The sequence below is a fragment of the Pongo abelii genome, chromosome 1, assembly GCF_028885655.2.
Source record: "Pongo abelii isolate AG06213 chromosome 1, NHGRI_mPonAbe1-v2.0_pri, whole genome shotgun sequence".
NCBI classification, from domain to species: Eukaryota; Metazoa; Chordata; class Mammalia; order Primates; family Hominidae; genus Pongo; species Pongo abelii.
The window spans coordinates 11,969,718-11,997,149 of record NC_071985.2 but is presented as its reverse complement, the minus strand read 5'-3'; the positions used below and the strand labels follow the sequence as shown (position 1 = coordinate 11,997,149).

Below are 27,432 nucleotides of genomic sequence, written 5' to 3'. Positions count from 1 at the left end.
CTCGTGCAAAAATAATTGTTTCTTTAAAAACTGCCTCTTTGCTACAGCTACACTTTTCTTGTCATTTCCTTTTGCTCTCCAGTTTTAAATTACACAGACTTTCGTAGAGTGCCCACTCTCCCTTTCTCACCTATTCATTGTGGAAAGGTTCCTGTCAGGGCTAATCTTTAATAAGAGAGGCAGTTACGGTAACTATAGGGCAAAGAAGGGAACAGTAAAAAATGAGCCCACTCAGATGTCATGGACCTGAAAGGTGCTGGTGGGTTGGAAGCTTCATTAGGCTCAGCTGCTACAAGAGATTTCCTCTTTTTAGATTGATTAAGAAAAGGGACTCAGATGACAGGTTAATAGGCCGCCCCTCGCCGGCCATTGTGGCTCATCAAGGAGTGGGCACACCATGGGAAGAACACACAAAAGAGAAACATTTTGCAGAACAAAGACCACTCCAGGAGTATTGAGGTACCAGGAGAAAGGTGGAATAGAACCTTGTGGCAATGAAGGAAAGAAAAAAATCATTGTTTTAAGAGGGAGATCTGCTGCCGGCTTTGTTGGAAGAAAGTAGAGTCCAGGATATCTTAGGTGGGTCTTAAAACTGAAAAGTTACACTGTAATTGACAACAGGGAGAGGGTGAGCAAAGATCCAGAGTTTCTGTCCGTGTTGGTACCTCAACTACAAAACAGGATGCTTAAGGGTTTTCGCAGAATCTGAGTAGAAGTGATACAAAAATGATACATCGGCCGGGCATGGTGGCTTACGCCTATAATCCCAGCACTTTGGGAGGCCAAGGTGGGCAGATCACGAGGTCAGAAGTTTGAGCCCAGCCTGGGTAACATGGTGAAACCCCGTCTCTACTAAAAATACAAAAATGAGCTGGGCGTGGTGGTGTGCACCTGTAATCCCAGCTACTCAGGAGGCTGAGGCAGGAGAATTGCTTGAACCACGGAGGCAGAGGTTGCAGTGAGCTGAGATCACACCACTACACTCCAGCCCGGGCAATAGAGCAAGACTCCACCCCGCCGCAACCCCCCCCCACAAAAAAATGATGATACATCATTTGAAAAAAAAAATCCATTGGTTTCAAAGGAGAAATACTGCTTTGGGTTGTGCATTAGTTGCTATTTGACTAAGTCATGTTTTGCTAAAAGTATCTTCAACATGAACTCTGGGGTTATTTTCTTGTTTTTTATTTCCCCTCATCAGTCATCACCCAGAGATTCCCAGGCTGGAAATTCCTTCTTTCTTTATTAGTTTTTGCTTATAATATAGACTTCACACTGTTTCCTTCTTAGAAGAGGATGTTTTAATGTAACTGGGTATAAGCTGTATTGAGGCATGTAAAACAATGAAGGAAGGAACCCAATTTTTATGATGAAGAGACAGGAAAATAGAGTTGTGACACTACCTTAATACCGAGAGATTTTTTTAAAATCTAGTTTGGATTTTTGAAAGACGTACAGAGATGACTAGACATTGAATGAATGTACATTTTTTTTTTTTTTTTTTTTTTTGAGATGGAGTTTTGCTCTTGTTTCCCAGGCTGGAGTGCAATGGCGTGATCTCAGCTCACCACAACCTCTGCCTCCCAGGTTCAAGCGATTCTCCAACCTCCTGAGTAGCTGGGATTACAGGCATGCGCCACCACGTCCGGCTAATGTTTTTTGTAGTTTTAGTAGAGATGGGGTTTCTCCATGTCAGTGAGGCTGGTCTTGAACTCCCAACCTCAGGTGATCTACCTGCCTAGGCCTCCCAAAGTGCTGGGATTATAGGCGTGAGCCATGGCACCCGGCCGAACAAATATACTCTTAGACATTTTTTTAAATCTTTAGATTGAGCATCTTTGGATATCAGATACCAGTTGAGTTTAAATAACTAGTTTCCATTACTAGATGAAATTTTGATGAGAACCTTTAGAAGGTTAGTAATTTCTTTGTCCAACCCAAATGTAGTTTTTATATTACTCATAGTAAATGCCATTTTACATTTTCCTTCAAGATTTGTCTTGCTTAACAGTGCTGTCTGCCTTCCATGAGTCATACTGACCCAGTACAAGGTCCTCATGGGTGATCAGATCTCACCAAAATTGGTTTCTGATGCTGCTGAAATTGCATATGACCTTGTTCATGACCTCTGGTGCTACTCCAAGTAGCTTGGATGTGGATATTAGTATTAGTAACTATTTTATGGTACTTCATAGTTTACAAAGGGCTTTCATATATTTTACTTACTTTGATCTTTATGGTAATTATTTGATATAGTTAAGGAGCAAGTGTAGATTTTTTATTTTTTAATAAATGAGATAATTGAATCTCACTGAAGTGGATTATTCCAAGGTTGACTATCTAGAAAGTGAGAGATATGATATTTTTAACTCAAGTGTTTTGACTCCTAGTTCAGAGTTCTTTCCACTCTAGCACTGGCCTCAAAATATCAAGCCCTAAGAAATTCTGTTAGTTGCTTCCTTTATTTTTGTGCTTTGGCTAGAGTTTTATTGGTTTTATTTTTAAATTTGCATCTTTTTACTCACTCATTCAATCATCAAACACTCATTGAACATCTGTTGTATTCCAGGGATGATGATACACACAGGTGCAGCAAGAATAAGACATGAGGCTCATTCTTGCAGAGTACAGTCTAAGAAAGAGAGAGTCAAAAGCAAGCAATGTGATGAGGGTTGTGAAGCGTGGTCCCAGTGAGGAAATTCATCAGTCTACTCTTCGATTTACAGAGTAGTTTGCACTTTGATCCTGTAGAAGTGCATTTTTTAGGCGACTTAGAATAGTCTTTCCTAATATGCCTCAGGTAGTAATGGGATGGACTAATCTGATTGAAGGTAAACTGAATGGCAGATTGGGAATAGCTCTACAGGACTTTGTTACATTTAACAGCTGGAGAGACAGGCACAGCAGAAAGACCATCACGCCGCTCCCAGCGTGGCTCTTGCCTTCCACGCACTGCCCTGGCATCCTGATCTTTTTTGTCTTAGACCTGTGTTAACACAGACACTATCATGATCAGTTATCTGCTGGTTCCCTCTAAGTGGTCTCTAAGTGCTTTGAGTGCCCTTGTTGCCAACATTTTTAGAATACTTAACTCAGCATGTCCAACTTGTTCACATGCTAGTAGTGCATTTTATCTTCTCAGCCATTCTCTTCTTCCATTTTCTATGGTAATACCATGCATTTCCTTGGTATTTTAGAGCTTAAAGATAGTCTCTCATTTAAAGGGATATCATCCAATGTTTAAGTCTTGTCCTCGTGTCTAATCTCAAGTGTGTCCTGGCAGTCCTCCATTTACTAAGGCAGTTCCCTGTCTCGTATTCCTCAAAGCCCCTCTTCCCTTCCCATTCTCAGCTGATTTCACTGAGAAAACAGAAGCAGTTGGAAGAGAACTTATACATCCTCTCACCCCTAAATCAGCCAAACTACTCCCAGCAACTTTACCTTTGTTCCCATCTGAGGCCATCACCTCCATCTGTGCTTTGATCCCAGGTGGAGATACACCGATCCCATCTCTTGCCCAAATCACTAACTTTCTTGTTTGATCTTTTCAGGATTTCCATCAGCATGTAAACATGTGATCATATCTTCTTACCGTCCCTCAAGTGTATCAAAAACACTGTTGTTGGAACTTTCTCCTAGCTAACCTATGATTTTCTCTCTCACAAATTCAGATTATGTTAGCAGAGGGGTCTTCCCTGTATAGCCCATTTAAAATATCAATTCCCATTATTGCTCTGTCCTACCCTACTTTATTTTCTTTATACCAATTCCCCAACAGATGTGTGTGTGTGTGTGTGTGTGTGTGTGTGTGTATGTGTATAGATACATTGTCTCTCCCTATTTTATTTCTACAAAGACAGGAGTTTTGTCTGTTTCGATCTTTCCTTTCCATAGTGCCCAAAATAGTGCCTGAAATATCACAGACACCCCCAGATATTTCCTTTTTTGACTCCATATTGTCTGCAGCTACTATACCATTTCTTTGTTCACCTTTGTAAAACAAGTCAAGAGTTGTCTGTACCTGCTGCTCTGCTTCTTCTCTTCTCATTCAATCTTAAGTCCCCTCCATTCTGGATCTCTTCCCCACAGCTCCACTGAAATGGCCCTTGACCAGACCACCAGTGAACACCACGTTGCCAAATGTAACGGCAATTCTAAACTGCCTTCTCACTCAACTTCCAGGTACCATTCTACCTGGTTGACCATTTTTTCTCTTTGTAGTCTGTTTAGATTGGTTGGCGCCTGATTTTCTTTCTACCTTAGGGATCATTCTTTATAATTAGCCTTTTTTGAATTCCTCCCCTCTTCCCAACCTCATAATGTTGGTGTGCACCAGGGTTCACTTTTAGATCGTCCTGTCTTTAGTTACCTATTCATTCCCTTAGTGATCTCAGCTGGTATCATGTCTTTATATATGTTCTTCACAGGGATGAGTCCTAAATATTTATCTTCAGCCATGACATTTTTCTTGAATTCCAGATTTACATATCCAACTGCCGACTTGATATCTCACTTGGAAGAACATCATCACAACCTAACTCATCTGAAGTTGGCTTCACATTCTCCCCCCCTATTACTAACTGCTTTTCCCCAAGTATTCCCCATTTCCGTACATGGTACTACTGTTTATCCGGTTGTTCAGACCTAAACCCTTCTAATATTCTTTCTCCTATCGTTATCCCACATCAGTAAATCCTGTCAATTCCATTTTTTAAAAAAATTATATCTGGATTCTGACCTTTTCCCAGCACTTCTACAAGTCACACCCTAATAGAAGCCACCATCATCTTTTGCTTGGCTACAGTAACAACCTCTCATGCCCCTAGCATGGCTTCCTGAGTGGTTCTTTTAGAGTGGGAATGAGTCATGTCATTCCTCTGCTTGCAACTCTCTGTGGCTCCCAAAGTACTTGGACCAAACTCCAAAGCCCTTCTCAGTCCTCCATGGCCCTCTGGGTCTACCCTGCCAGGTCTCTGCACTCATTTCCTCCTACTCAACTCAGCCCACCAGCCCATTTGTTCTTCCTGGAGCTGACTGAGACATTTCCTACTGCATAGGTTTTGTGTTGGCTGCTCTTTCCTGCCTGGAATATTCCATGGGCTCACTCCCAGCTTTATGCAGTTCTTGGCTCAGTGTCCCAAGACAGAGAGGTCATTTACGACCACCCTGTAATATATCCACCTTGATCGTTCGGCCCTGTCGTTAGAATTCCTGGCTTTTATCACGAGCTGACATTACGTTTTGTGACTTTTCATTTACTTGTTTATCAATCTCCTCCCAACTGTAAGCTCCATGGGTGTAAGAAATTGTTCTGTCTCATTCACAGTCTTATGTGTTGAATGAATGAATTTAATTTTTACAAAAATAGAAATGAGGAAGTAACAAGTATTCGTAGTCTTTTATATCCTGGTAATTGTTTCCTGGGTACTTCGTTAAAATTATATTTTGATTAATCCCTTGTGACAATCCTCTAAGGTGGAGGTTTCAGAGAGGAAAAACATTGCAATCCCAGTGACTAGTAAAAGGGAAGCTAGAGAGCTGGGATGCAAACCCTGGGTGTGTCTATTGCAAAAGCAAATCTCTTTCCACCTAATCCATATTCTTTATTTATTATAAATTATAAAATAATGGTTAGGCACAGTGGCTCACGCGTGTAATCGTAGCACTTTGGGAGGCCGAGGTGGGTGGATCCCTTGAGGTCAGGAGTTCCAGGCCAGCCTGGCAAACATGGTGAAACTCCATCTCTACTAAAAATACAAAAATTAGCTGGACGTGGTGGTACACGCCTGTAATCCCAGATACTCGGGAGGCTGAGGCAGGAGAATCGCTTGTACCTGGAGAGGGAGATTGCAGGGAGCTGAGATCATGCCACTGCACTGCAGCCTGGGCAACAGAGTGAGACTCTGTCTCAAAAAAAAAAAAAAAAAAGTGAAATAGTAAGTATACAGTGGATATTACAAATGATTATTATATGACTTATTATTTCTGTCTAATAGATGAGATCATTGAGGATGAAGTGACAGGTGAGTTACCTGGGGTCATGCCGCTAGACCCCACCGCTCATGCTGGATAAAGGACTTCAGAATCTGGTTCTGATTTGGCTTCAGTGGGCTCTTTTTGGACAATCATAAGATTTCTGCAATGCAGATACTTTGTGTGTCTCACTTTATCTAAGCAACTTTTACGTTTTCCATCCATTATATTTTACCCCTTGTAAACTTGCAGAGGCTCACATTTGTAAGTTAAACACCAAGCTTTTCAAAACCTAGTCCTAAAACTTCTATCATGATTTTGCTTCATGTCCAAGCTAACCTTTGATTTGTCTTGTGTTGCAAATCACTTTGATTTGTACCTGTGTAAACTGAACGAAAACAGCAGCTGAACTGAAATTTGCTGTTTTGCTTGTACTTACTTTCTACTATGCCAATGTACAACCTAACTTTTATCAGGAATAGTTTATTGCTCAGGTATAGTTTGCTGGTTCATCCATTCATTTTCAGGCTGGAGAAAAGCCTTCAGCTGAAATATTTACCAATTGCAAGAAAAGTGAGGTAATTTACAGAAAGTCTATAAAAATAGGGAGTCATGGTGCCTGGTATACCGGATGATAATCAACATGTTAATTAAAGAATTATGTTTATAATTAGCCTGAAAGAAGATAATTTAATAGGTTGGCCAATTACAGAAATAAATTGGAGGCTGAAATTGCAAACTTATATTTCACTGTGTTTTTCAAAAGCACATCTATGAATTGATAGATAAATGTTATGTCCATACATACAGAGCTATGAAACCCTTCTAGAAACATGAAATTGGGGAGATACATGTCAAAACATATCCCAGAGACAAGATTAAAATTACTTCTGTGAATAATGCTATACCATGCTTCATGTTTTTGCTGAAAACTCATTGGTGTTTATTCTCCTAGGATGGTATACTAAATATCTGTCCAGATTACTGTTATATTTTTTTATTTAGTCTTGAGAATTTGCCCTGTGTTTGTGCAATACAAGAAAAAATACACTTGCTGAAGGTCATTGTGTTGTGCAATACAAGAAAGAACCATGTCTTCAAAATCACCTTATCTTCAAATAATAGATTTTGGATAGAGAGATTTAGGTCTTGAAAATTGCTTCTAAAATTACTTCTCCATCTTTTCTTGTGCAGTATTTGGAGCTTATGCAATAAACCAGTCTTTTCAGTATCTCTCTTTAAAATGTGATATTTTCAGTGTCCTTACTTAACATGGGATAGTCGTACACAGTGGTTTTCTTTTCAGAATTTTAACATGGTTTGTACAATCTGAGTCTGGTATAGGTCTTTGAGAACGTCTACCACTTGTTTATTGTGGTCTCATTCTTTAGAGAGGAGGAGGATGGTTTTCAACATTCTAAAATATGCAAGCAACGGACACCAATCTGTTATGTGTACTCTATACATATATTTATACTTACACATGGGTCTCATCTGCTCTAAATATTTAAGAGTGGTATGAATAAATACATTTAATGTTTCATAGACACATAATATCTCACAGTTTGTAGAACAGACAATGCTCTCTGGTGTAATTACCAGGCTGATCCTAAGGGGCCAGCCTGTCTGGTACTTGCTTTCATCTCTGAATACTTTGTGCTTATGGATAAACCTGGTGACAAGGAGATGCCTTGGAGTGCTAAATTCTGCATGTCTCAACGTTTCATTTTAACTCTTTATGTGCTAATGGGAACACTCATTTTCTTTAACAGCCATTTCTTTGGGCCTGTTCTACTTTAGGTATGAGAGGCTCAGGAAAACTTTCTTATCCTCAGCACACACATTATGATGAAGTTTAACCAGAGTCTTGATAAGTGAGCAATCTTCAGTGCCAACTGGGAAATTCAGATCATTCACAACTGGGAGCACAGGCATAGATTTGATTCACGCCATTTTTTAAGTGGAAAAGAGAAACAGGTGCATTTTTGTTGATGTTACTGTTTGGTGAATGTATCTGTCGATGTTAATCTCATCTCACATGAAACAGACACTGAATTTGAATGTCTGAAATATGTCCAGTCTTTTTAGATCTGATATTTTTACTATATGCCAACTTTCTTATGATAATTGTCAAATTAAATGCTTAATTCTGATAGCTGCTTCCATTGGTGGATTCCACATAGATGATATCTATATCCAAGCCATTTTAGGCTCTTCACTTCTTTTTATCTTTTTCTAAAAGTTAAAACATTTCAGGACCTTACTTAGTTTAGAGGATTTATAACATAGGAACAAAAAAATTTCCTTTGCCTCCTGGTTTCTGGGAATCTGTCTTTCTTTCTTTGCTTAGTATTTATCAAGACGTATAGTTTGCCATCACTACATATTAGATGACATTCATGAGAGCAGTTCCAATTTTTTTCACACATTTTGAAATCAAATTTCACTAGACAATAGATGGGATCTATCACGATACTGAAATGGATTTTTCATGTGATCGTTTGGGCACATTGATCCTGACTACATCAGTTCTTCTGTGATTGGCATTCGATTGATTACAGGATTGTATCTGCATCCACAGATTATTTGTGTGATGTTCTAGTTATGCTGCTTGCTACACCAGTGTGTGTGCGCGTGTGTGTGTGTGTGTTTGTGTAAGTTTAGCTTTTCTTTAGTAATTTCACAGCTCTACTATTCTGTGGCCTGCCAAAGGGGGCACAGGAGTGTGGCAGAGGGAGAAGTCAGCCAGGTGGTTTGGAGTTTATTCCCTGACAGTCTTTAGAATTGCCTGTTGATGTGGTTTGGCTGTGTCACCACCCAAATGTCATCTTGAATTGTAGCTCCCATAATTCCCACATGTTGTGGGAGGGACTCAGTGGGAGATAATTGAATCATGGCGGCGGTTTCCCCCATACTGTTATGGTGGTAGTGAATAAGTCTCATGAAATATGATGACTTTATAAGGGGAAGCCCATTTCGCGTGTCTCAGATTTTCTCTTGTCTGCCATTATGTAAGATGTGCCTTTCGCCTTCTGCCATGATTGTGAGGCCTCCCTAGCCACATGGAACTGTGAGTCCATTAAACCTCTTTTTCTTTATAAATTACTCAGTCTCTGGTATGTCTTTATCAGCAGCATGAGAATAGACTAATACAGTAAGTTGGTACCAGGAGTGTGAGAACAGACTAATACACCTGTGTGTGGTGATTATAGAAAGGAAACCAAATTGTCATCAGTAGATTACCATTTCAAAGCTCCCTACAAAGTCACCACCTTCTTGCCTGCATCTGGGGCTGGCTGTGCCCTTGACTCCTTCACCTTCCTTGGTTCTCTGCTGCTCCTCTTAATTATTCCGTTTCCTGGATTTTAGGGTAACATGGAAACTTGTGAAAGCGGTAATTGACGAGGAAGACACTCTGCTGACTTCTAAGCCAACAACTTTATCAAGTACTTTAATAAATTCCAAAGGATATGGCAGATGTTAATACATTCATTCTTCCTAAAATAGCCCAAAAAAGTAGGCTTAACTCTAGTATTTTTCCATCTCTAAAATGCAAAGTGAGAAAGGTCGCTTTCTCATCTTCTGTGTTGATCTCCCTCTTCCACTCTAGTTTTTTCTCCTTTACCAAAAATTTGAGTAACTTTACTTTAGACTGCCCTTCCTTAGTCTAAATTTTAATTACTGACTTAATTTTCGTTACTTATTCATGATATACCCAACCTTCTCTTTCTCACCTCACCATTGCATCCCACTCCTCCATTCAAACCAATTTGCTTGGCATTTTCTGTAAATTTGTTTTTCATGTGGTTTTGTTGTCATTGACACTATTCAGGGTGCATACGATAAGTCTAGAGTCTATTCACTTTAGCTGTAGCCCACTATCTAAAGATATTTGGGAAATCTCAGGACTGTACTTTATCTTTTAGTGCAGTGATTTGATATCATTGTAGGAGACAATATAGTCTTGAGGCTAGGAGCACAGATTTTGGAGTTGTGTGGGCCCAGATTTAAGTCTCATTCGACCACCTGCGTATCCATGAGCAAATGGCTTACTCTTACAAGAGGTCTCTTTTTGCTCCTCTGTAGAGTAACCATAATAATAGTAATAGTACTTAACTCATAGAGCTCTTCATTTCTTAGCCATTGACCGTCACTTCTGTGCCAGATGCTGTGCTATATGATAGGTATAAGTTGATAAATAGAACTAACATGAACCTCCCTTTGCTATTTCATTGAGATAATGCATAGTACCTGGGAGTAGATGCTTAATGATACACCTAGGAAGGAGGTAGTTCTAGAATGTAATCAATGGTAGCTCCTTTCCCTTTTAAAGGTATAGAAGGTATCATTCATTCTTTATTCTTCAAATAGAGGATTGAATATCTGCTATGTGCTGGGTACGAGGGATGCGGTATGAACAAGTTTGGCAGAGTCTTTCTTCATGCAGTGTGCATGCTTCTGTTCCAGAAGATAGTGAGCAAGGAAACAGTTGAGTAAACTAAGCAGTTATAGAGTGTGATGCATGTTATGAAGGAACTGGAAAGATAATGGTGGGAAGGAAGGTAGGGTGAGAAGGAAAGGAGAAGGCTAACAAGATAAGACCTTAAAAATGGGACAGAGCAGGTTTTGCAGAGATCTGGAGGAAGAACAAGCAAAGGCCTTGAGGTAGAAAAGGGCTTTGTGGCCAGGCGCGGTGGCTCACGCCTGTAATCCCAGCACTTTGGGAAGCCAAGGCGGGGGGATCACCTGAAGTCAAGAGTTCGAGACCAGCCTGGCCAACATGGTGAAACCCTGTCTCTACTAAAAATACAAAAAAATTAGCCAGGTGTGGTGGCAGGTGCCTGTAATCCCAGCTACTCGGGAGGCTGAGGCAGGAGAATCCCTTGAACCCAGGAGGTGGAGGTTGCAGTGAGCGGAGATCGCGCCATTGCACTCCAGCCTGGGTGACAAAATAAGACTCCATCTAAAAAAAAAAAAAAAAGAAAAGAAAAAGAGAGAAAAGGGCTTTGCACATCTGAGGAACAAAATAGAGGTATGTGCAGCTGGATTGTAGCAAGCAGAGTGGCGAATGACGTGAGAAGGTGTTATAGATGGAGGAGGAAGTAGACCATGCAATATGTCTGATGGACTGTGAGAAGCTGACTTCCTCTATGGCCAGGGTGATGTCAGGGCAGGTAACAGGACTACAGGCAGTCAGGAGGAGGAAGTCATCAGGATGCTGCCTGGGAATCTGGCATTCATTACTGTTTGCTTGACAGTGCCACTTATCAAGATAAGGAACTATGGGGGATGGCAAAATTTGGGGTAATAGACCTACTAAAATGTGATCATTATTGGTGGCTATTCATAAAATAAAGGCATATCTATATATTCTTTTAGGTACTTCTTGGTTTCTGTGACATTTAAGAAAAGTGTTCAAGACTTTCTCTGAAGATGTCTCAAGTTTTTATTTTTGCTATGTCTTAGTTGGCAGGAACTAAAAGTCCAGGTCACTAAAGATTGCTGATGGCCTGTGAGGACAGCGCAGAGTGAGACTGAATCAGTTGGTTGACAACAGTCAGACTGTGACAGAATGCTAAGGGGTTAACTTAGAGTTTATTGGTACAGTATACTTGCTCAGCACTGATGGATTTCCTGATTTCGTGTATTAAAGATGAAAAAGTAAAGTTCCTTTCTGATAGAAGTGTTTATTTCTACTAAACTGGGACTAGAAAAGCATTGATGAAATGTTTATATATTCAGAGCAACATTCTGCCTTCTGCCTTCTGCTTGGCCAGCTGCCATCTCTGACTGTTGGAAATAAAGTGAGGGCTCTGACATCATCTTGATGGTGTCTGGTATTTGGGTGTTTCTGTCCAGCTCCCTTTGGCTGACATTACCAAGGCACACTGTTAATACTGGCCTCACAGGCCGTAATCTCTTATGTGTCATTTTGTATTTAAACTTTTGCATAAGAGTCATCAGCACAGAACAACAAATTACTTCTGTAGCTATATTATTTTTGAGATTAAAAAGATACTACTGGACCAGGCATGGTAGCTCACACCTGTAATCCCAGCACTTTGGGAGGCCAAGGCGGGCGGATCACCTGAAGTCAGGAGTTCAACACCAGTCTGGCTAACATGGTGAAACTCTCTCTCTACTAAAAATACAAAAATTAGCCAGGCATGGTGGTGTGCACCTGTAATCCCAGCTACTCAGGAGGCTGAGGCAGGAGAATCGCTTGAACCTAGGAGGCAGAGGTTGCAGTGAGCCAGTCATACCACGGCACTCCAGCCTGGGCAACAGAGTGAGACTCTGTCTCATTCAAAAAAAAAAAAAAAAAAAAAAAAGAGAGAGAGAGAGACTACCGTCACCTTGTATAAAACCACATACACAGCATAAATAGTTATGCCTACTAATGAAATATCCTGTCATTTCCTCTACTTAATAGAAGGCTACAGATAGGTTTATACAGTAAACATGTGAAAGGTACAGTTAATTTCTCTGCTTGAATTTGCACATGGGAGGAATTCTCTTCTCCTCTTTTGCCCTTTTCACAGAACCATAAAATGTGAGGGCTGAAGGGACCTTGGAGGATGTCCAGTTCATCCACTGATGGGGAACTGAAGACTAGGTAGTTACACAGTAGTTCAAATGCAATCATATTACTGCAATTAAAACTATGAGAAGACTAGATTATTCTGTAGTATCACCACATTATGAATATGAATCACTGTCAAATAACAGATGCACATCATATTGATGTGATTGATGTGATCATGTCACTTCTTTTAGAGTCTGTGAATGATTGATCACTGTGTATTGGTTTTTAGTTCATGCATAAAAGGCAAAATGTGTAGTGTTGTTACCTTCTTGTTCCCCAGTGATCCAAGATTTACAAAAAATGAATAAGTGGAAATTGGCTAACACAGATGAAAGTGCATCAAAGAAACAAAAAGTGATAACATTGGGAACTGGAATTCCAAATGAACATAAAGGAGTTCTAAAAGGATGACCTGGCTATGGAATGATGACAGTCCTGCCCTTTGACCGCCTGTAAATACACACCCAGAGGAACTTAGTGTAAGTGAGCTTATTGACGTGTACAAGGAAAATGGTTCTGACCCATAGGATGTAGGTGTTCCAGAGTAAATGATGCCAGGTGAAAAACTTCACATTAAAGAACCCTCAGAGATATTTCAGCACGTTGAAAGCACAAAGGAGAAAATTCCCGAAGGTGATTCAAATGTAGGAGCGTGACAATTTGTCCAGGGATAGCAAAGATGTTCATTCCACCGGGACAGTTATATTGTGGGATGAGTGAAGGCAGGTCACAAGTGTTTTACAAAGAAATAAAACACTTTGGTGGGGTGCCGTGGGTCACACCTGTAATCCCAGCACTTTGGGAGGCCGAGGTGGGCAGATCGCTTAAGTCCGGGAGTTCTAGACCAGCCTGGGCAACATGGTGAGACCCTGTCTCTACAAAAATAAAGTAAAATAAAATAAAATAAGAAATAAAACACCTTAATTCTCAATGTTTCCCATCTTCTAAATTATAGTGTACTAAATACATTTAGTTTTACTATTTAGAAAATGTTGTCTATACATTTATAAATCATAGGGTGTCTGTAATGCTTGGACAAAAATTCTTAAAGGTTGTGGAACAATGATAAACAATGTGAATTTTCCCAAAGCTTGTCTGAAGACATTTTTATGGTCCTCTACTAGCATGCAAACTGAAGACTGCCTGTATTTTAAATGAATAAATATAGACTCAGTGAAAGTCCAAAAATATTGGCTTCTTTTATTTGGAATTACCTCAGCTTATTCTGTTAGCTACTTATTTGCTTTAAGAAAAAAAAAATAGCATAGATAACATTTTATCTGTCCGTATGACATAAATGTCAAAAGTAATGATGGGATAAATGAGATCAACTTGTAAGCACTTATCACCATGCCTACAACATAATTGGCACTTGATAAGTGCAACACATATCTAGAATTTGATCATTTCTCTCTACTTCCACAGCTACCATTCTGGTTTGAGCCACCATCTCCCTCCCTGAGTGGTTGCAGTGAGCACCCTTGGGGTAACTCTGCTTCTTCCTTGCCTTTCTACACTCTGCATTTAGTGTAGCACATGACCCAGTGGCTCCCCTTTTCCCCCAGTAAAATCCAAAGGTCTTACACTGACATCAAGGCTTTCCATGGTCTGGGCCCATTATCTCTGACCTCATCTCCCACCCACTTCCCCTAGCTTACTCTGCTCTAGCTGCAAATTTGCTGATGATGCTAAGTCCATGCTTTCCTGCCTAGGGGGCTTTCACCAGCTTTCCCTCTCCCTAGATTGCTCCTCCTCCACTGGTGCTCACTCCACCGGGACGGTTATATTGTGGGACGAGTGAAGGCAGGTCACAAGTGTTTTACAAAGAAATAAAACACTTTGGTGGGGTGCTGTGGGTCACACCTGTAATCCCAGCGCTTTGAGAGGCCGAGGTGGGCAGACTGCAACCCAGGAGTTCTAGACCAGCCTGGGCAACATGGCGAGACCCTGTCTCCACATCGTCATTTGGTCAATTTCTCATTCCTCCTTAAAGTCTTTGCTCAGAAGTCACCCCCTCAATGAGGCCCTGGCAATTCTGTTCAAAACCTCACTTCCCCCAGCCTAGTAGCATTTCCGATCCCCTTATACTATTCTTTTTTTTCTTTCCATAGAACTTTCACCTTCTAAGATTTTCAGATTTTTAGTTTATTTTTTAAAATTCGTCCCCTTCTCTTGCTAGAATGCAAGCCTAATGAGTTCAGGGATCTTTTGTTTATTAGGCAATTTAGCTCTTATAATATTTCCTAGCATGTATTGCATCTGAGTGAATATCTTTTAAATGATGAATGACTATTTGAAAGAAACTGTTGATGTTGTTTGAGAATTGTTCTCCATTCTGTACTGTTCCAGCAGACTTGACAACAGTGATGGTAGAAATCATGTCTTATTTACTCATCACAAAATTGTCAGAATCCAGTACTCCAGTTCTGGCCTTTCCTCCATAAATATTAGATCTCTGTTCTAAAGAGTTTTGTTTTGTTTTGTTTTGTTTTTTTAAGATGGAGTTTTGCTCTTGTTGCCCAGGCCAGAGTGCAATGGCACTCTCTTGGCTCACTGCAACCTCCACCTCCCGGGTTCAAGTAATTCTCCTGCCTTAGCCTCCTGAGTAGCTGGGATTACAGGCACACACCACCAAGCCCAGCTAATTTTTTGTATTTTTAGTAGAGATGGGGTTTCACTATGTTGGCCAGGCTGGTCCCGAGCTCCTGACCTCAGGTGATCCACCCGCCTCGGCCTCCCAAAGTGCTGGGATTATAGGCATGAGCCACTGCACCCAGTCAAGAGTTTTATAGTCACAGGAAATACACAAAGGAATTCAACTCAACATATATTGACTGAAATTTTTTTTTTTTTTTTTTTTTGAGACGGAGTCTTGCTCTGTCGCCCAGGCTGGAGTGCAGTGGCACAATCTCGGCTCACTGCAAGCTCCGTCTCCCAGGTTCACGCCATTCTCCTGCCTCTGCCCGCCACCACGCCCGGCTATTTTTTTTGTATTTTTAGTAGAGACGGGGTTTCACCGTGTTAGCCAGGATGATCTCGATCTCCTGACCTCGTGATCCGCCCGCCTCGGCCTCCCAAAGTGCTGGGATTACAGGCTTGAGCCACCGCGCCCGGCCTGACTGAACATTTTCTGTGTACAGTTGTCTAAAATGGCTAATTAGTAACTTAGGTTTTCACTAAAGCATTTATTTTCATCAAGCTACTGGTTTCTGTAGAGTTTAAGCTGATGTGCTGGAGAGATAACCACAGGATAAGATACATATAGTGAGCTTTCTGAGTTGATGCTAATTATGGAAAAATTCTCAGGACATAACTTAGAGGACCAGTTACACAAAGCCTAAACCTGGAAAAAAATCTCGGAAGACAGGAGGAGTAAGAGTTTAGGGAAAACACTTGGCATGATGTGAGAGATTTTTTTTTTTTAAATGACCAGAGTTATTAAGACTATTTATTGAGTTTTCAAGAGTATAATATATGATTGATTTGTTTAGATTATGTACACAAAGAGCATTGTTGTACTTAAAATAGGGGAAAAAGAAGGGACTGCATTGCTTTTTTCCGGTGATGCATTGGGTTTTATATTGATGCTGTGGATGCTTATGATACATTAAAATTTGTCACAGCAATAATAGACAGGATCGGTAATTTTCCTCCAATATTGCCCTATTTCCTCGCTGCATGAAACCATGAAATCACTTAATGGGATCATACAATACCAGCTTTGATTGGAAATTAAATAAGATCTTACCTTGGCAGTTCTAAAAAGAGACTCCATCTGTCAGCATGGCAGAACGTATTTATGAATAATCTTAAGGTGGATTGTGATAAGCAATCACTTATTGAGTTCATTACATTTGCAGGCACAGTGTTAGACCATAGAGATACACTGGGGAGCAAAACAGATCTTGTTCCTGCTCTCACACAGATCCTAATACTATTGGAACCCATAAAAATGGACAGAATTGGGTCTAAGTAACTGCAAAGAAATGATTTCTGTCTGCAAGTAACATCACTATCATGGTTTATGAATTCTGTTCCTTGTTATTAAATATCAATCAGGAAATTGATGTGAAACTGGCATGGGGAGATGCTAAATAAAATGCGTAGGCTCACCCTTGAATGCTTCAAGATGTTTGTATGGAAGGAATGGAGTATATTTTGTTTGATTCTTATTTGTTGTAATGGAAAGGCAGAAACCCCTCTAAATACCACCCCCTTGTTAGGATCAAATTGGATTAGAGGTCATCTATTTGTCTATTTAATAGATATTTTTTGATTGAGTGCTTCCTGTGAGCCAGCATTCTTACATGCTTTGGTGATCACCATTAGTAAAAGTGACAAGGTCCTTTCCCTTACAGAACTTGCATTCTAGTGGGGGTGGCTCAGAAAAATTTTTAAAAAGCAAATAGCATATAATATAGTGTCAGGTAGTGATAATAAAGGGGAAAAAATAAGACAAGGGACTCAGGGTGATAGGGGCTGCTATTTTAGATAGGGCGACCGTGGAAGTGGTTTTCTGTGTGTGACCTCACAGGTTTGTGAGCAGCAGTCAAGCTAGCTTTGCTCAGAATTACTAAATGTACAAACACACACGCACATGCACACACACACACACACACACACACGAGCATACACATAGGCTTTCCCATAATTCACTCCTTGACATGTCCCCATTATATCCCCCTCTTCCACTGTCGCCGCCCCTGCTATCCCTAAGCTTTGGGCTTTCTCTGTCTCCTGCTTTCTGCATCTCCTGATTCTTTGAAGGTTTTCTATTTTCTTTATCTTGTTCTGGGATCAGCCGGTGTACTGTCTGGCCAAGTGTGAGGTCCCTAGGCATCCCTGAATGCCTTATCTACTTTCTTTGCTAACTAAGGCTTGTATTTATCTGCATTGTAGCTACAGTTTCTCATTTGGCCAATCCTCAATATGGTGATTTGGGGAAGGCAACATTTCTTCACTATTGAGAAAGATCTCATGTTGAACTTTGTTTTTGAACTGCAATGTCCGAAGTGGGCAATTCAATGAAAGGGTAGTGCTGATTTAGTGGTATTAACTTATTACAAATTTTGGGCATTGTTTGTACTTATTCTTTCATTCAACTACTATTGATTGAGGCCCTTTTACATACCTGACATTATGCTAGATACTGGGGCCATAATTCTAGGTAAAAACAGACTCAGTTTATTTTTTATTTTTATTTTTATTATTATTATTATTTGAGATGGAGTCTTGCTCTTGTCACCCAAGCTGGAGTGCAGTAGCGTGATCTCGGCTCACTGCAACCTCCACCTCCCAGGTTCAAGCAATTCTCCTGCCTCAGCATCCCGAGTAGCTGGGATTACAGGCACCTACCACCATGCCTGGTTAATTTTTGTATTTTTTTTTTTAGTAGATATGGGGTTTCACCATGATAGCCAGACTGGTCTCGAACTCCTGACCTCAGGTGATCCACCTGCCTCGGCCTCCCAAAGTGCTGGGATGTGAGCCATTGTGCCTGGCCCAGACTCAGTTTAATAATCAGACATTAATAATTACACAAATGAATGCATGATGACAATTGAAGAAACTAAAAGAGAAAATACAATGTTATGGGAGCACAAAACAAAAGAATTAGAATTAATAGCTTGGTGGGTCCAATCTCAACACAGCCTTGAAAGGATGCCTGGGTTGAGATTTGAAAGATGGGTAAGTGTTAACCAGAGAAGAGAGAAAGGGGTTTAATAGTGCATGCAAAAGTCCTGTAGGAGAAAAGGCATGAAGGAAGGTTGGTTGGAGATATTGGGCTGGTGCCAGACCATGCAGTGCAGAGCCTTGTAGGCTGAAGGATTTTTTTGATTGTTTGTTTGGTTTTTGAGTGGGATCTTGCTCAGTTGCCCAAGCTGGAGCACAGTAGCACAATCTCGGCTCACTGCAGCCTCTGCCTCCCAGGTTCAAGAGATTCTTCTGCCTCAGCCTCCCAAGTAGCTGGGACTACAGGTGCACACCACCACACCCGGCTAATTTTTGTATTTTTAGTAGAGATGGGGTTTCACCATGTTGGCCAAGCTGGTCTCGATCTCCTGACCTCAAGAGATCCACCTGCCTCGACCTCCCAAAGTGCTGGGATTATAGGGGTGAGCTACCGCGCCTGGCCGGCTCAAGGATTTTTTGGCTTTTATCTTTAGAGCAATTGGAAACCATTGAAGGGTTTTAATCCAGCACACCGTATAGTACAGATTGATGGTGTGGCTTCAAGCTAAAGCTCCCTGGAAGGGAGTTTGCAGTGTGGAGAACCATTCAGTGGATTTTGAAGATGTCAAAATGAGAGATAATTGTAGCTTAGACTAAGGTGGTGAGAAATTGATGGATTGGAAAAGTATTGATGGAGTAGAATCCACAGGACTTGGTAACTCCAAGGTGGATGTCACACTTTTGTAAGTGCTTCCATTTATCTAATTGCTCTTGAGGTTTCTTTTAAGTGGTTGATTATTTATTATTTCATCCAGAATTTGTATAAAGAAAGATCAATAAATTTGTTTCTTCATGTTTGTTTAGTAAAGGGTGAGTATTTAAGGGTGATTTTAGTGCTTATGGGCCAAGGTGAAAAAAATGATGGTCGTCATGTTCATTTAAGCACTCAGAAACACTATTGGCACAGGCAACCAAAATGCAAAAGCAAGACATACGAATTACAAGTCTGCACCTCAGGGGCTGAATAGCAAAGACTAATTCGGAAGAGGCCTTATGACTCAGGAAGACATACTTTGATTAATATCTTTATTGTCCTGTCAGGTAGGTTAACCCTCTGGATCCCATCAGTATTTGGCAGTGTTGATCTTTATTCTTGGAATAGAAACTAGATTGTGTGTGTGTGTGTGTGTGTGTGTACATGTATGTGTGAGCACATGTGCATGTACACGGTATCCTCATGTACATTTCATATATGTTACCTACCAGATGTATTACATATGGATAATAATAAAAAATAGAAAACATTAAGCTATTTATCAAAACCTCTCAAATGCCTACTCTGCATGCTGTCAGACCACAGTTATTCTGGAGAGGAAGTGTGCTTTGAGATGAATGATGGGGTTAATTAAAGGCAACTGGCAGGTGGCTTGTGAATTGGTGTTTGGTTCATTAAGTGTTCGGTATATTTTACTTTCTGTCCAAAAGGAACCTTTTGCTTATTGGAAAGTAAAATAAAAGCAGCTCCTGGGTAAACTGGCAAAAGCTTTGATGAGTGTGTCGGATTAGGTTGTATCATTCAAAGTTGAACCATAATTGAAAGCTGTAGCTATAGCCTCTCTCCTTGGTGGTATAGCAGAGCTCTCCTGAACTGAACCATGATTGAAAGCTGTAGCTATAGCCTCTCTCCTTGGTGGTATAGCAGAGCTCTCCTGAACTGAACCATGATTGAAAGCTGTAGCTATAGCCTCTCTCCTTGGTGGTATAGCAGAGCTCTCCTGAACTTACCATGCACTCCGTCATACAATGTTAAGGGACTGGATTGAAGTGAAACTTTGCATAAGTGAGTTGGTCTCATACATTGGATAGGATAGCTTAATATAGTATTAAATCCATTCCTTTCCCTTAGATGATTGGTACATCTCACATACTAATGGGCATCTCCACACGAGCTCTAATTTCCGATTTGTCCAAAGTACACAGGCTTATTTTAATATTTGACTGTTAAAGATTGTCTTCAAACTCCTATAGGTTTCCTATATCATATATCAAAAAGATAATCATATCTGGCTGGGCGCAGCGGCTCACGCCTGTAATCCTGGCACTTTGGGAGGCCAAGGTGGGTGGATTGCCTGAGCTCAGGAGTTCGAGACCAGCCTGGGCAACATAGTGAGACCCTGTCTCTACTAAGAATACAAAAAATGAGCAGGGCGTGGTAGCGCTTGCCTATAGTCCCACCTACTTGAGAAGCTGAAGCAGGAGAATCACTTGAACCCAGGAGGCGGAGGTGGCAGTGAGCTGGCATGGTGCAACTGCACTCCAGCCTGGGTAACAGACTGAGACTCTGCCTCAAGAAAAGAAAATAAAAAAGAAAAGAGAAGAGAAGAAAAGAAACTCGTATCTTTCTTAGGATCTATATATTTTCTGGGTCCCTTTCTGGGCCCTAGATCCTCATCTAACAAGCTCTCAAGTGTGGCTCATACTTGAGAGCTTGTTAGAGATGCACAATCAGCCCCACTCAAGACTTTCCCCATCAGAATCTGCATCTTAGCAGGATCCATGGGCGATAGGATGCACCTTACAGATTGAGAAGCACTTTTATCGGTAACATACATGGTAAAATCAATTGAGTCTCTAGAAGCAGTGTGGGATGGGATTACAGACTGAATTATCTGAATCTGATTCAAATGAATTAGGTTTAGTGATCAATTTCTGGAAATATGTCTGATAAGCCCTCTGTGAGTAACAAGTTACTTTATGCCTCATTTTCCTCATCTAGATATGTGTGGGTCATCTTTATACCGCAGGGGTAGAGTCAGGATTAAATAAGTTAATGCCAGGATGGGCATTCACTGTACTTTTGGTAAAGACGGTGTGCCTTCTCTTCTTCCGGGGCTTACTGACTAAGCTCTGTTACTCCCACTTGTCCCATATGTCTGTGGTTTTGTTTTTACCTTGTCTTGCTGTCTTATCTTATTCTCATTCCCAAACCATCTTTAGTTAGTTATTAATAATGTATTAAATTGTATTTAGATAGCCTCTAGCATCCAAAAGAGTAAGAGTGTAGTTACTTACCCAAGAGTGTAGTTTGCATGTTAGAGTTAGTTCCATAGGGTAGGTGAGACAAAATAGTAAAAGCCTCTGGGGATTTGATAAGGCGTTGAGCACACCAGCACACCAGCACAATTTTTGGTTCTTTTTTTATTACACCACAATATAGCTTTGATCTTGCAGATTATATAAGCTCCAAAGTACTTCATGATTGTTTTTATTATAGCCACACTGCACATGAATTTATATTCAGATGTACCCATCCTATGAGAATAATGCTATTTTTTTTAGCAAATTATTTTTTAAAGAAAACAAATGAATGTTCACTGGAAATCAGTGAGCACCTGGAGGGTCAGTTAGGAGGTGGTTGTTAAAAATATTGGGCTTTGCCTGTGGCTGGTGCTGTAAGCTATGCTATTAAATATTGGTGCTACCATATAGGAAATAAAGGCAAATACAGCTGGGTGTGGTGGCTCACACCTGTAATCCCAGCACTTTGGGAGGCCAAGGTGGGCGGATCACGAGGTCAGGAGATTGAGACCATCCTGACCAACATGGTGAAACCCCATCTCTATTAAAAATACAAAAATTAGCTGGGTATGGTGGTGGGCGCCTGTAATCCCAGCTGCTAAGGAGGCTGAGCCAGGAGAATGGCTTGAACCCAGGAGGCGGAGGTTACAGTGAGCCAAGATCATGCCACTGCACTCCAGCCTGGTGACAGAGGAAGACTCTGTCTCAAAAAAAAAAAAAAAAAGGAAATAAAGGCAAATACAAAGCATTACCAGGATTTTAAATACAAATTAGAGTGGCACCTTTCCAATTTATATAGCATATTCTTTTTTTTTTTTTTTTTTTTTGTGAGACAGAGTTTCGCTCTTGTTGCCCAGGCTGGAGTGCAATGGCACGATCTCAGCTCACTGCAACCTCCGCCTCCCAGGTTCAAGCAATTCTCCTGCCTCAGCCTCCAGAGTAGCTGGGATTACAGGCATGTGCCACCACGCCTGGCTAATTTTTGTATTTTTAGTAGAGACGGGGTTTCTCCATGTTGGTCAGGCTAGTCTCGAACTCCCAACCTCAGGTGATCTGCCTGCCTTGGCCTCCCAAAGTGCTGGGATTATAGGTGTGAGCCACCGTGCCCGGCCATATAGCATATTCTTTAGGTTAGCTAAACAAAACAAAACAAAACAAAACAAAACAAAACAAAACAAAACAAAAACTTGCTGTCTGCTTTTGAGTCTTTATTCCCATCACCTCTGCCCTGCCATACCACCTTGGTGAAGGGTTTCTAGAATATACTTGTGTGTCCCTTTTCTCTCTAATTAGAAGCATTGATGATTATATTGCTCTTTTACTACTCTGTTATGTTTTCTTTTGTTTCTTTGAGGTTGAGATGTCAAAACACGTAAATGGTCAGACTTTTTAGGCTCTTGCCACATAGAACCTGTGTTTTCCATTTACTTACTGTGCATTTGGTGCCTTTTGTATGCTAGTCATTATGTAAGGTGCTTTATCGCATTTACTTCATCATTTTAGAAATTTAGTACTTTGCCTCAGATCATATAACCTAGTACATCGTGAGCTGGGATGGGAATCCAAATCTTGCTTGTTCTAAAGTCCGTGATTCCTGCAGCACTCCCGCTGCCTGTATTGAGTCATTCTAATTTTCATCTTTCCCCATGTGCAGTTTCCTCAGTAACCTTGCTTAATTAATTGATTGGAAACCTGTTTTGGCTGTCAGAAGACTGAAATAAATTGTCTCTCCATACATTTTTAAGCAACCCAGGATCCTTTCAGATATGATCAAGCAACTAATGCTTGGTTGAACTAAGATGACTTTTACCATCACTTTGAACTGAGAAAGTTCTGTTATTGACCTGTTTTCCTGTATGAGTTTTGAAATGACATGTGTGCCTGCTATTAGAATCTGTTCTGTTCTTGATGATACTTGGTGTCCTAGAAATGTGTCAGACAATTTCTTGTTAATTTTGATGGCTAAAATAGTGATGATAATATGAAAATCCTGTATTTTACTTTTATTTGTTCAGGTTGCCTCTGGGGATCAGTCAGTACAGTCAAAAAAGTACTGATTGCCTTGAATGGCCGTAGCTCCCCTCTTTTCCCCTACCCAGTTGCCTGTTTGCAAATAAAAAGTACGTGAGGAATTGATTCTGTAGGGGCTTCTTTTGATTGTTTTTTTGACAGTAGTTTTTACATTCGGCACAGATTTTTTAAATGCACTAAAATAATATTCTTCAAGATCTGATTGGTGACTGTGCAGTCATGTCACGTCTCACTTATTTTTCCCTCTCTTTCTCCCCCTTTGCAGGATGATGAAGTGGTTCTGCAGTGCACCGCAACCATCCACAAAGAACAACAGAAGCTATGCTTGGCAGCAGAAGGATTTGGCAACAGACTTTGTTTCTTGGAGTCCACTTCCAATTCCAAGGTGGGAATGAAGTCTTTCAAGGCTATTCAAATATGCAAGTTTTACTAGTGGCATTGAAGTTATTTATGAGCTCTCTACTATTTTCTGTGGAGCACATACTATATAAATGAAAGGGTATAACAATGTTTTCCATCTCCATTTTGCTGATTTTTAATTGAGTCTCTCCTGGGTACAAAGAACTAGGGATAAGATTGTTAGCAAGAACACAGAAAGTCCTTGCCCCATGAGGTTTATATTCTAGTAGAAAAGCAAACAAGTAAATAAATGATATAATTTGAAAACTGATAAGGGCTAGGAAGATTTAATGGATTATTAAGTTTGTAAAGGAACCAATAGTCTTAGGCTCATTATATTTTTTATAAGATAGACTTTCAATTTTCTATATTAACGAAAAGTCAAAACTCGAAATCCCAGTTCATGTTTAAAATACGTGAACCTGGGTATAGATGCAGTTCACATAGATATATCTGAATTTGACTTTCATTGGTAGAAAATGGGATATGGCTTTTTTTTCTCAAAGTGGTATCTCTTGCATTGATCATAAAGGGGAAAGGACAGAAAGATTGTTGGTAGTAAGTAGTCAGATACTGTAAATTATAGATATACTCTTTGAAATGAGCCCAGCAATATCTTAAGCTACAGAATTTTAAAATCAAAGGCAGAACTAACTTTTTGAGACAACCGCTCCCAGGATATTTATTCTTTTAGGCTGATCTTTGCCTAAAAGAGAATGGTTCATAATATCAGCATAGGTTTTCTTGCAGCAATATAAACACTTAAATCTGTTGATATGTTTTGATTAATTATTCCTGATTCCTAATTGTGGATATTTACTGTACGTTCTGTATATGAATGAATTTTCATCTGTGTCTCTATATTTCAGAAATTAGAAGTTGAGGTTTTGCTTTTAGGAACTATTCACTTTGAGAGAGACCCACCTTGTTATTATTAAAAATTCAGGGAGAAATGAAGAATTATCAAGAAGGCATAGTTTTTCATCTCTTTGAATCTCCACATAAAACCAGAAAGAGCTATGAAGAGGGTAAAACTCACAGCCACAGACAATACAATATCTAAGACAAACTAAGTGGCAAGTTATTCCTATATATGGAGTCAGTAAATGTATCGGAGGAAGTGCAAGAGCGGTGACATGATTTCTATTGTCTCTGAAAGTCAGTGACAAATCCTTGCTGGAAAGCATGGTGGGCCAATATGAAAACAGCAACCACTCCAGGCATGGTGGCTCACACCTGTAGTCCCAGCACTTTGGGATCCAAGGCAGGCGGATCACTTGAGATCAGGAGTTCAAGACCAGTCTGGCCAACATAGTGAAACCCTGTCTCTATTAAAAATACAAAAATTAGCTGGGTGTGGTAATGCACACCTGTAATCCCAGCTACTTGGGAGGCTAAGGCACAAGAATCCCTTGAACACAGGAAGCTAAGATTGCAGTGAGCCAAGATCGCACCACTGCACTCCAGCCTGGGTGACAGAGCAAGATTCTGTCGAAAACAAAAGAAAAAGAAAGAGAACTAAGAGGGAGCAAAGGAACCATGGCATAGTGAGGTGAGACGTTTCTGGAGTAACCTTGGCCCTATGGGCTTTTATAACTAACCATGTAAAGCTCCCTTACAGGTCAAAGTCCTCCCCTGAGGAGAAGTTGCAGGGGTGATAGAGGCAAAGGATAGACAAGGATCGAACCAAAAAAAAAAAAAAAAAAATAGAGGGGGGAAGCAGAACCCACAGATTTCATAAGAGGCCATGTTTCAAGTAATGGGGAGAACCACAGAACAAGGAGCTGTAGAGCTGTAAAGCAAAAAAAAAAGGCTACACTCTCTCTTCTCCCTAAGAGTATAAGAAAAAGCATTTCAATTTTTGTCTGGACATTTGATGTGCTTGTGTTGCCTGTAGACATAATTTTATAATATATATAATTATGTATAATTTATATATATTAGTGGAGTAATCTAATTTATAAAATTATAATTATATTTAATATATAATTTATATGTGTATATATTGTTTTATATATAAAAAGAGAATAAGAAGCAGAATAATATCTAAAGGTAATAAAGGTCAACTAGTTAAATAAACTTATAACTATTTAAAAATGAACTAAAAGAAATTAAAAAAATAAGAGACACTATGAAAGAGCAACATACATTCTTAACTCAGAAACAGGATGAGTAGAGAACAGAGATTTGGAAAAAGGAGCTGAATAACAGGCCAGAATTCCAAATTAGAGAAAAACTAATTTTAGATCTGGAGACTGCATGAGAAGGGACACCAGAGCACGTAAACCCACAGCTTAACATCTGTAGAGACATAGAAGATGGAAAAGCGAAAACCTTCGAAAATCCAAAGGAAATGATTTTGTGGAAATTGTGGAAGACAGTTTTCCCATGAACCGGGGCTGGAGGGTGTTTTGGGGATGATTCAAGCACATTACATTTATTGTGCACTTTATTTCTATTATTATTACATTGTAATATATAATAAATTCTAGAATTCACCATAGGGTACAATCAGTGGGAGCCCTGAGCTTGTTTTCCTGCAACTAGATGGTTATATCTGGGGGTGACAGTGACAGATCGTCAGGCATTAGATTCTTATAAGAGGGTGTGCAACCTAGATCCCTCACATGTGCAGTTCACAATAGGGTTTGCACTCCTGTGAGAATCTAATGCTGCTGATGATCTCACAGGAGGCAGAGCTCAGGTGGTAATGCCAATGATGGGGAGCGGCTGTACATACAGATGAAGCTTGCCGGCTGCTCACTTCCGGCTCTGTGGCCTGGTTCCTAAGGGGCCACTGACTGGCACTGGTCCATGGCCCAGGGGTTGGGGACCCCTGCCCCAAGAAAACCAAATTGCAGTAGAGACCCTGGCACGAGGAATGGTGGTGAGCATTCAAGACACATTTACCCAAGGAACTGAGATGGAATGATGGTTTTAGGGGAGAGAGTGTCTTATGGAATGGCTCTGTCCTCTGACAAGGTTAAGTAAGTATGACTACCAAAAAATGGGAGAGTGGGTACAGTTTATAAAAATTCAACTTTCTGATTGCTTTATAGATGTAGTCTAAAAGTAAATATAACTTTCACTGGAGATAAATAATATATTAGCTATTTGCAATATTGGTCATAGAACTAAGAAATAGTAATCAAAAAGAGAAGGTCTTAAGAATATTATTTAAAAATATAAGTATTAGGGAAGCCCAAACTTCCTAAACAAAAGAGACATATAAAAATGTCTTTATATATTTTATGAACATATGTATATTATAAATGATATCATAAACATAACAAAAACATGTAAGTATAATAAAATATATATTATATATTTATATTATATAATGCATATATTAAATATATTTATATTATAAATTAATGTAAATTCATATGTTTATTAAGAAATACATATATTTTATATTGTATATAATATTTATAATATATTATAAATATATTTGTATTATATATTTAATGTAGATATATGATAATGTAGATATATATGATATGTAGATATTACATATGATAACTATATATTTCTATTTAAATATAAAAATGCATATTTAATGTACATATTATATATGATATGTATATCCTATGTACATGTGTATATATGTATCGTGTATGTACATATGACACAGCTGTGTGCCACATACCACATATATGACAGTGGTCCCATAAGATCATAATGGAGGTGAA

The 27,432-nt window shown here is 39.8% G+C and overlaps 1 protein-coding gene across 1 annotated transcript in view; it reads left to right on the top strand.

Moving 5' to 3' along the window:
• The window catches only part of RYR2 (ryanodine receptor 2), a 786,704-nt gene that overhangs the window by 193,822 nt on the left and 565,450 nt on the right, over nt 1-27,432 (top strand). Inside the window, exon 2 of the mRNA XM_054561059.1 lies at nt 23,607-23,726. Within this exon, the coding sequence (XP_054417034.1) occupies nt 23,607-23,726 (120 nt within the window). The remainder of the gene's footprint in view (nt 1-23,606; nt 23,727-27,432) is intronic.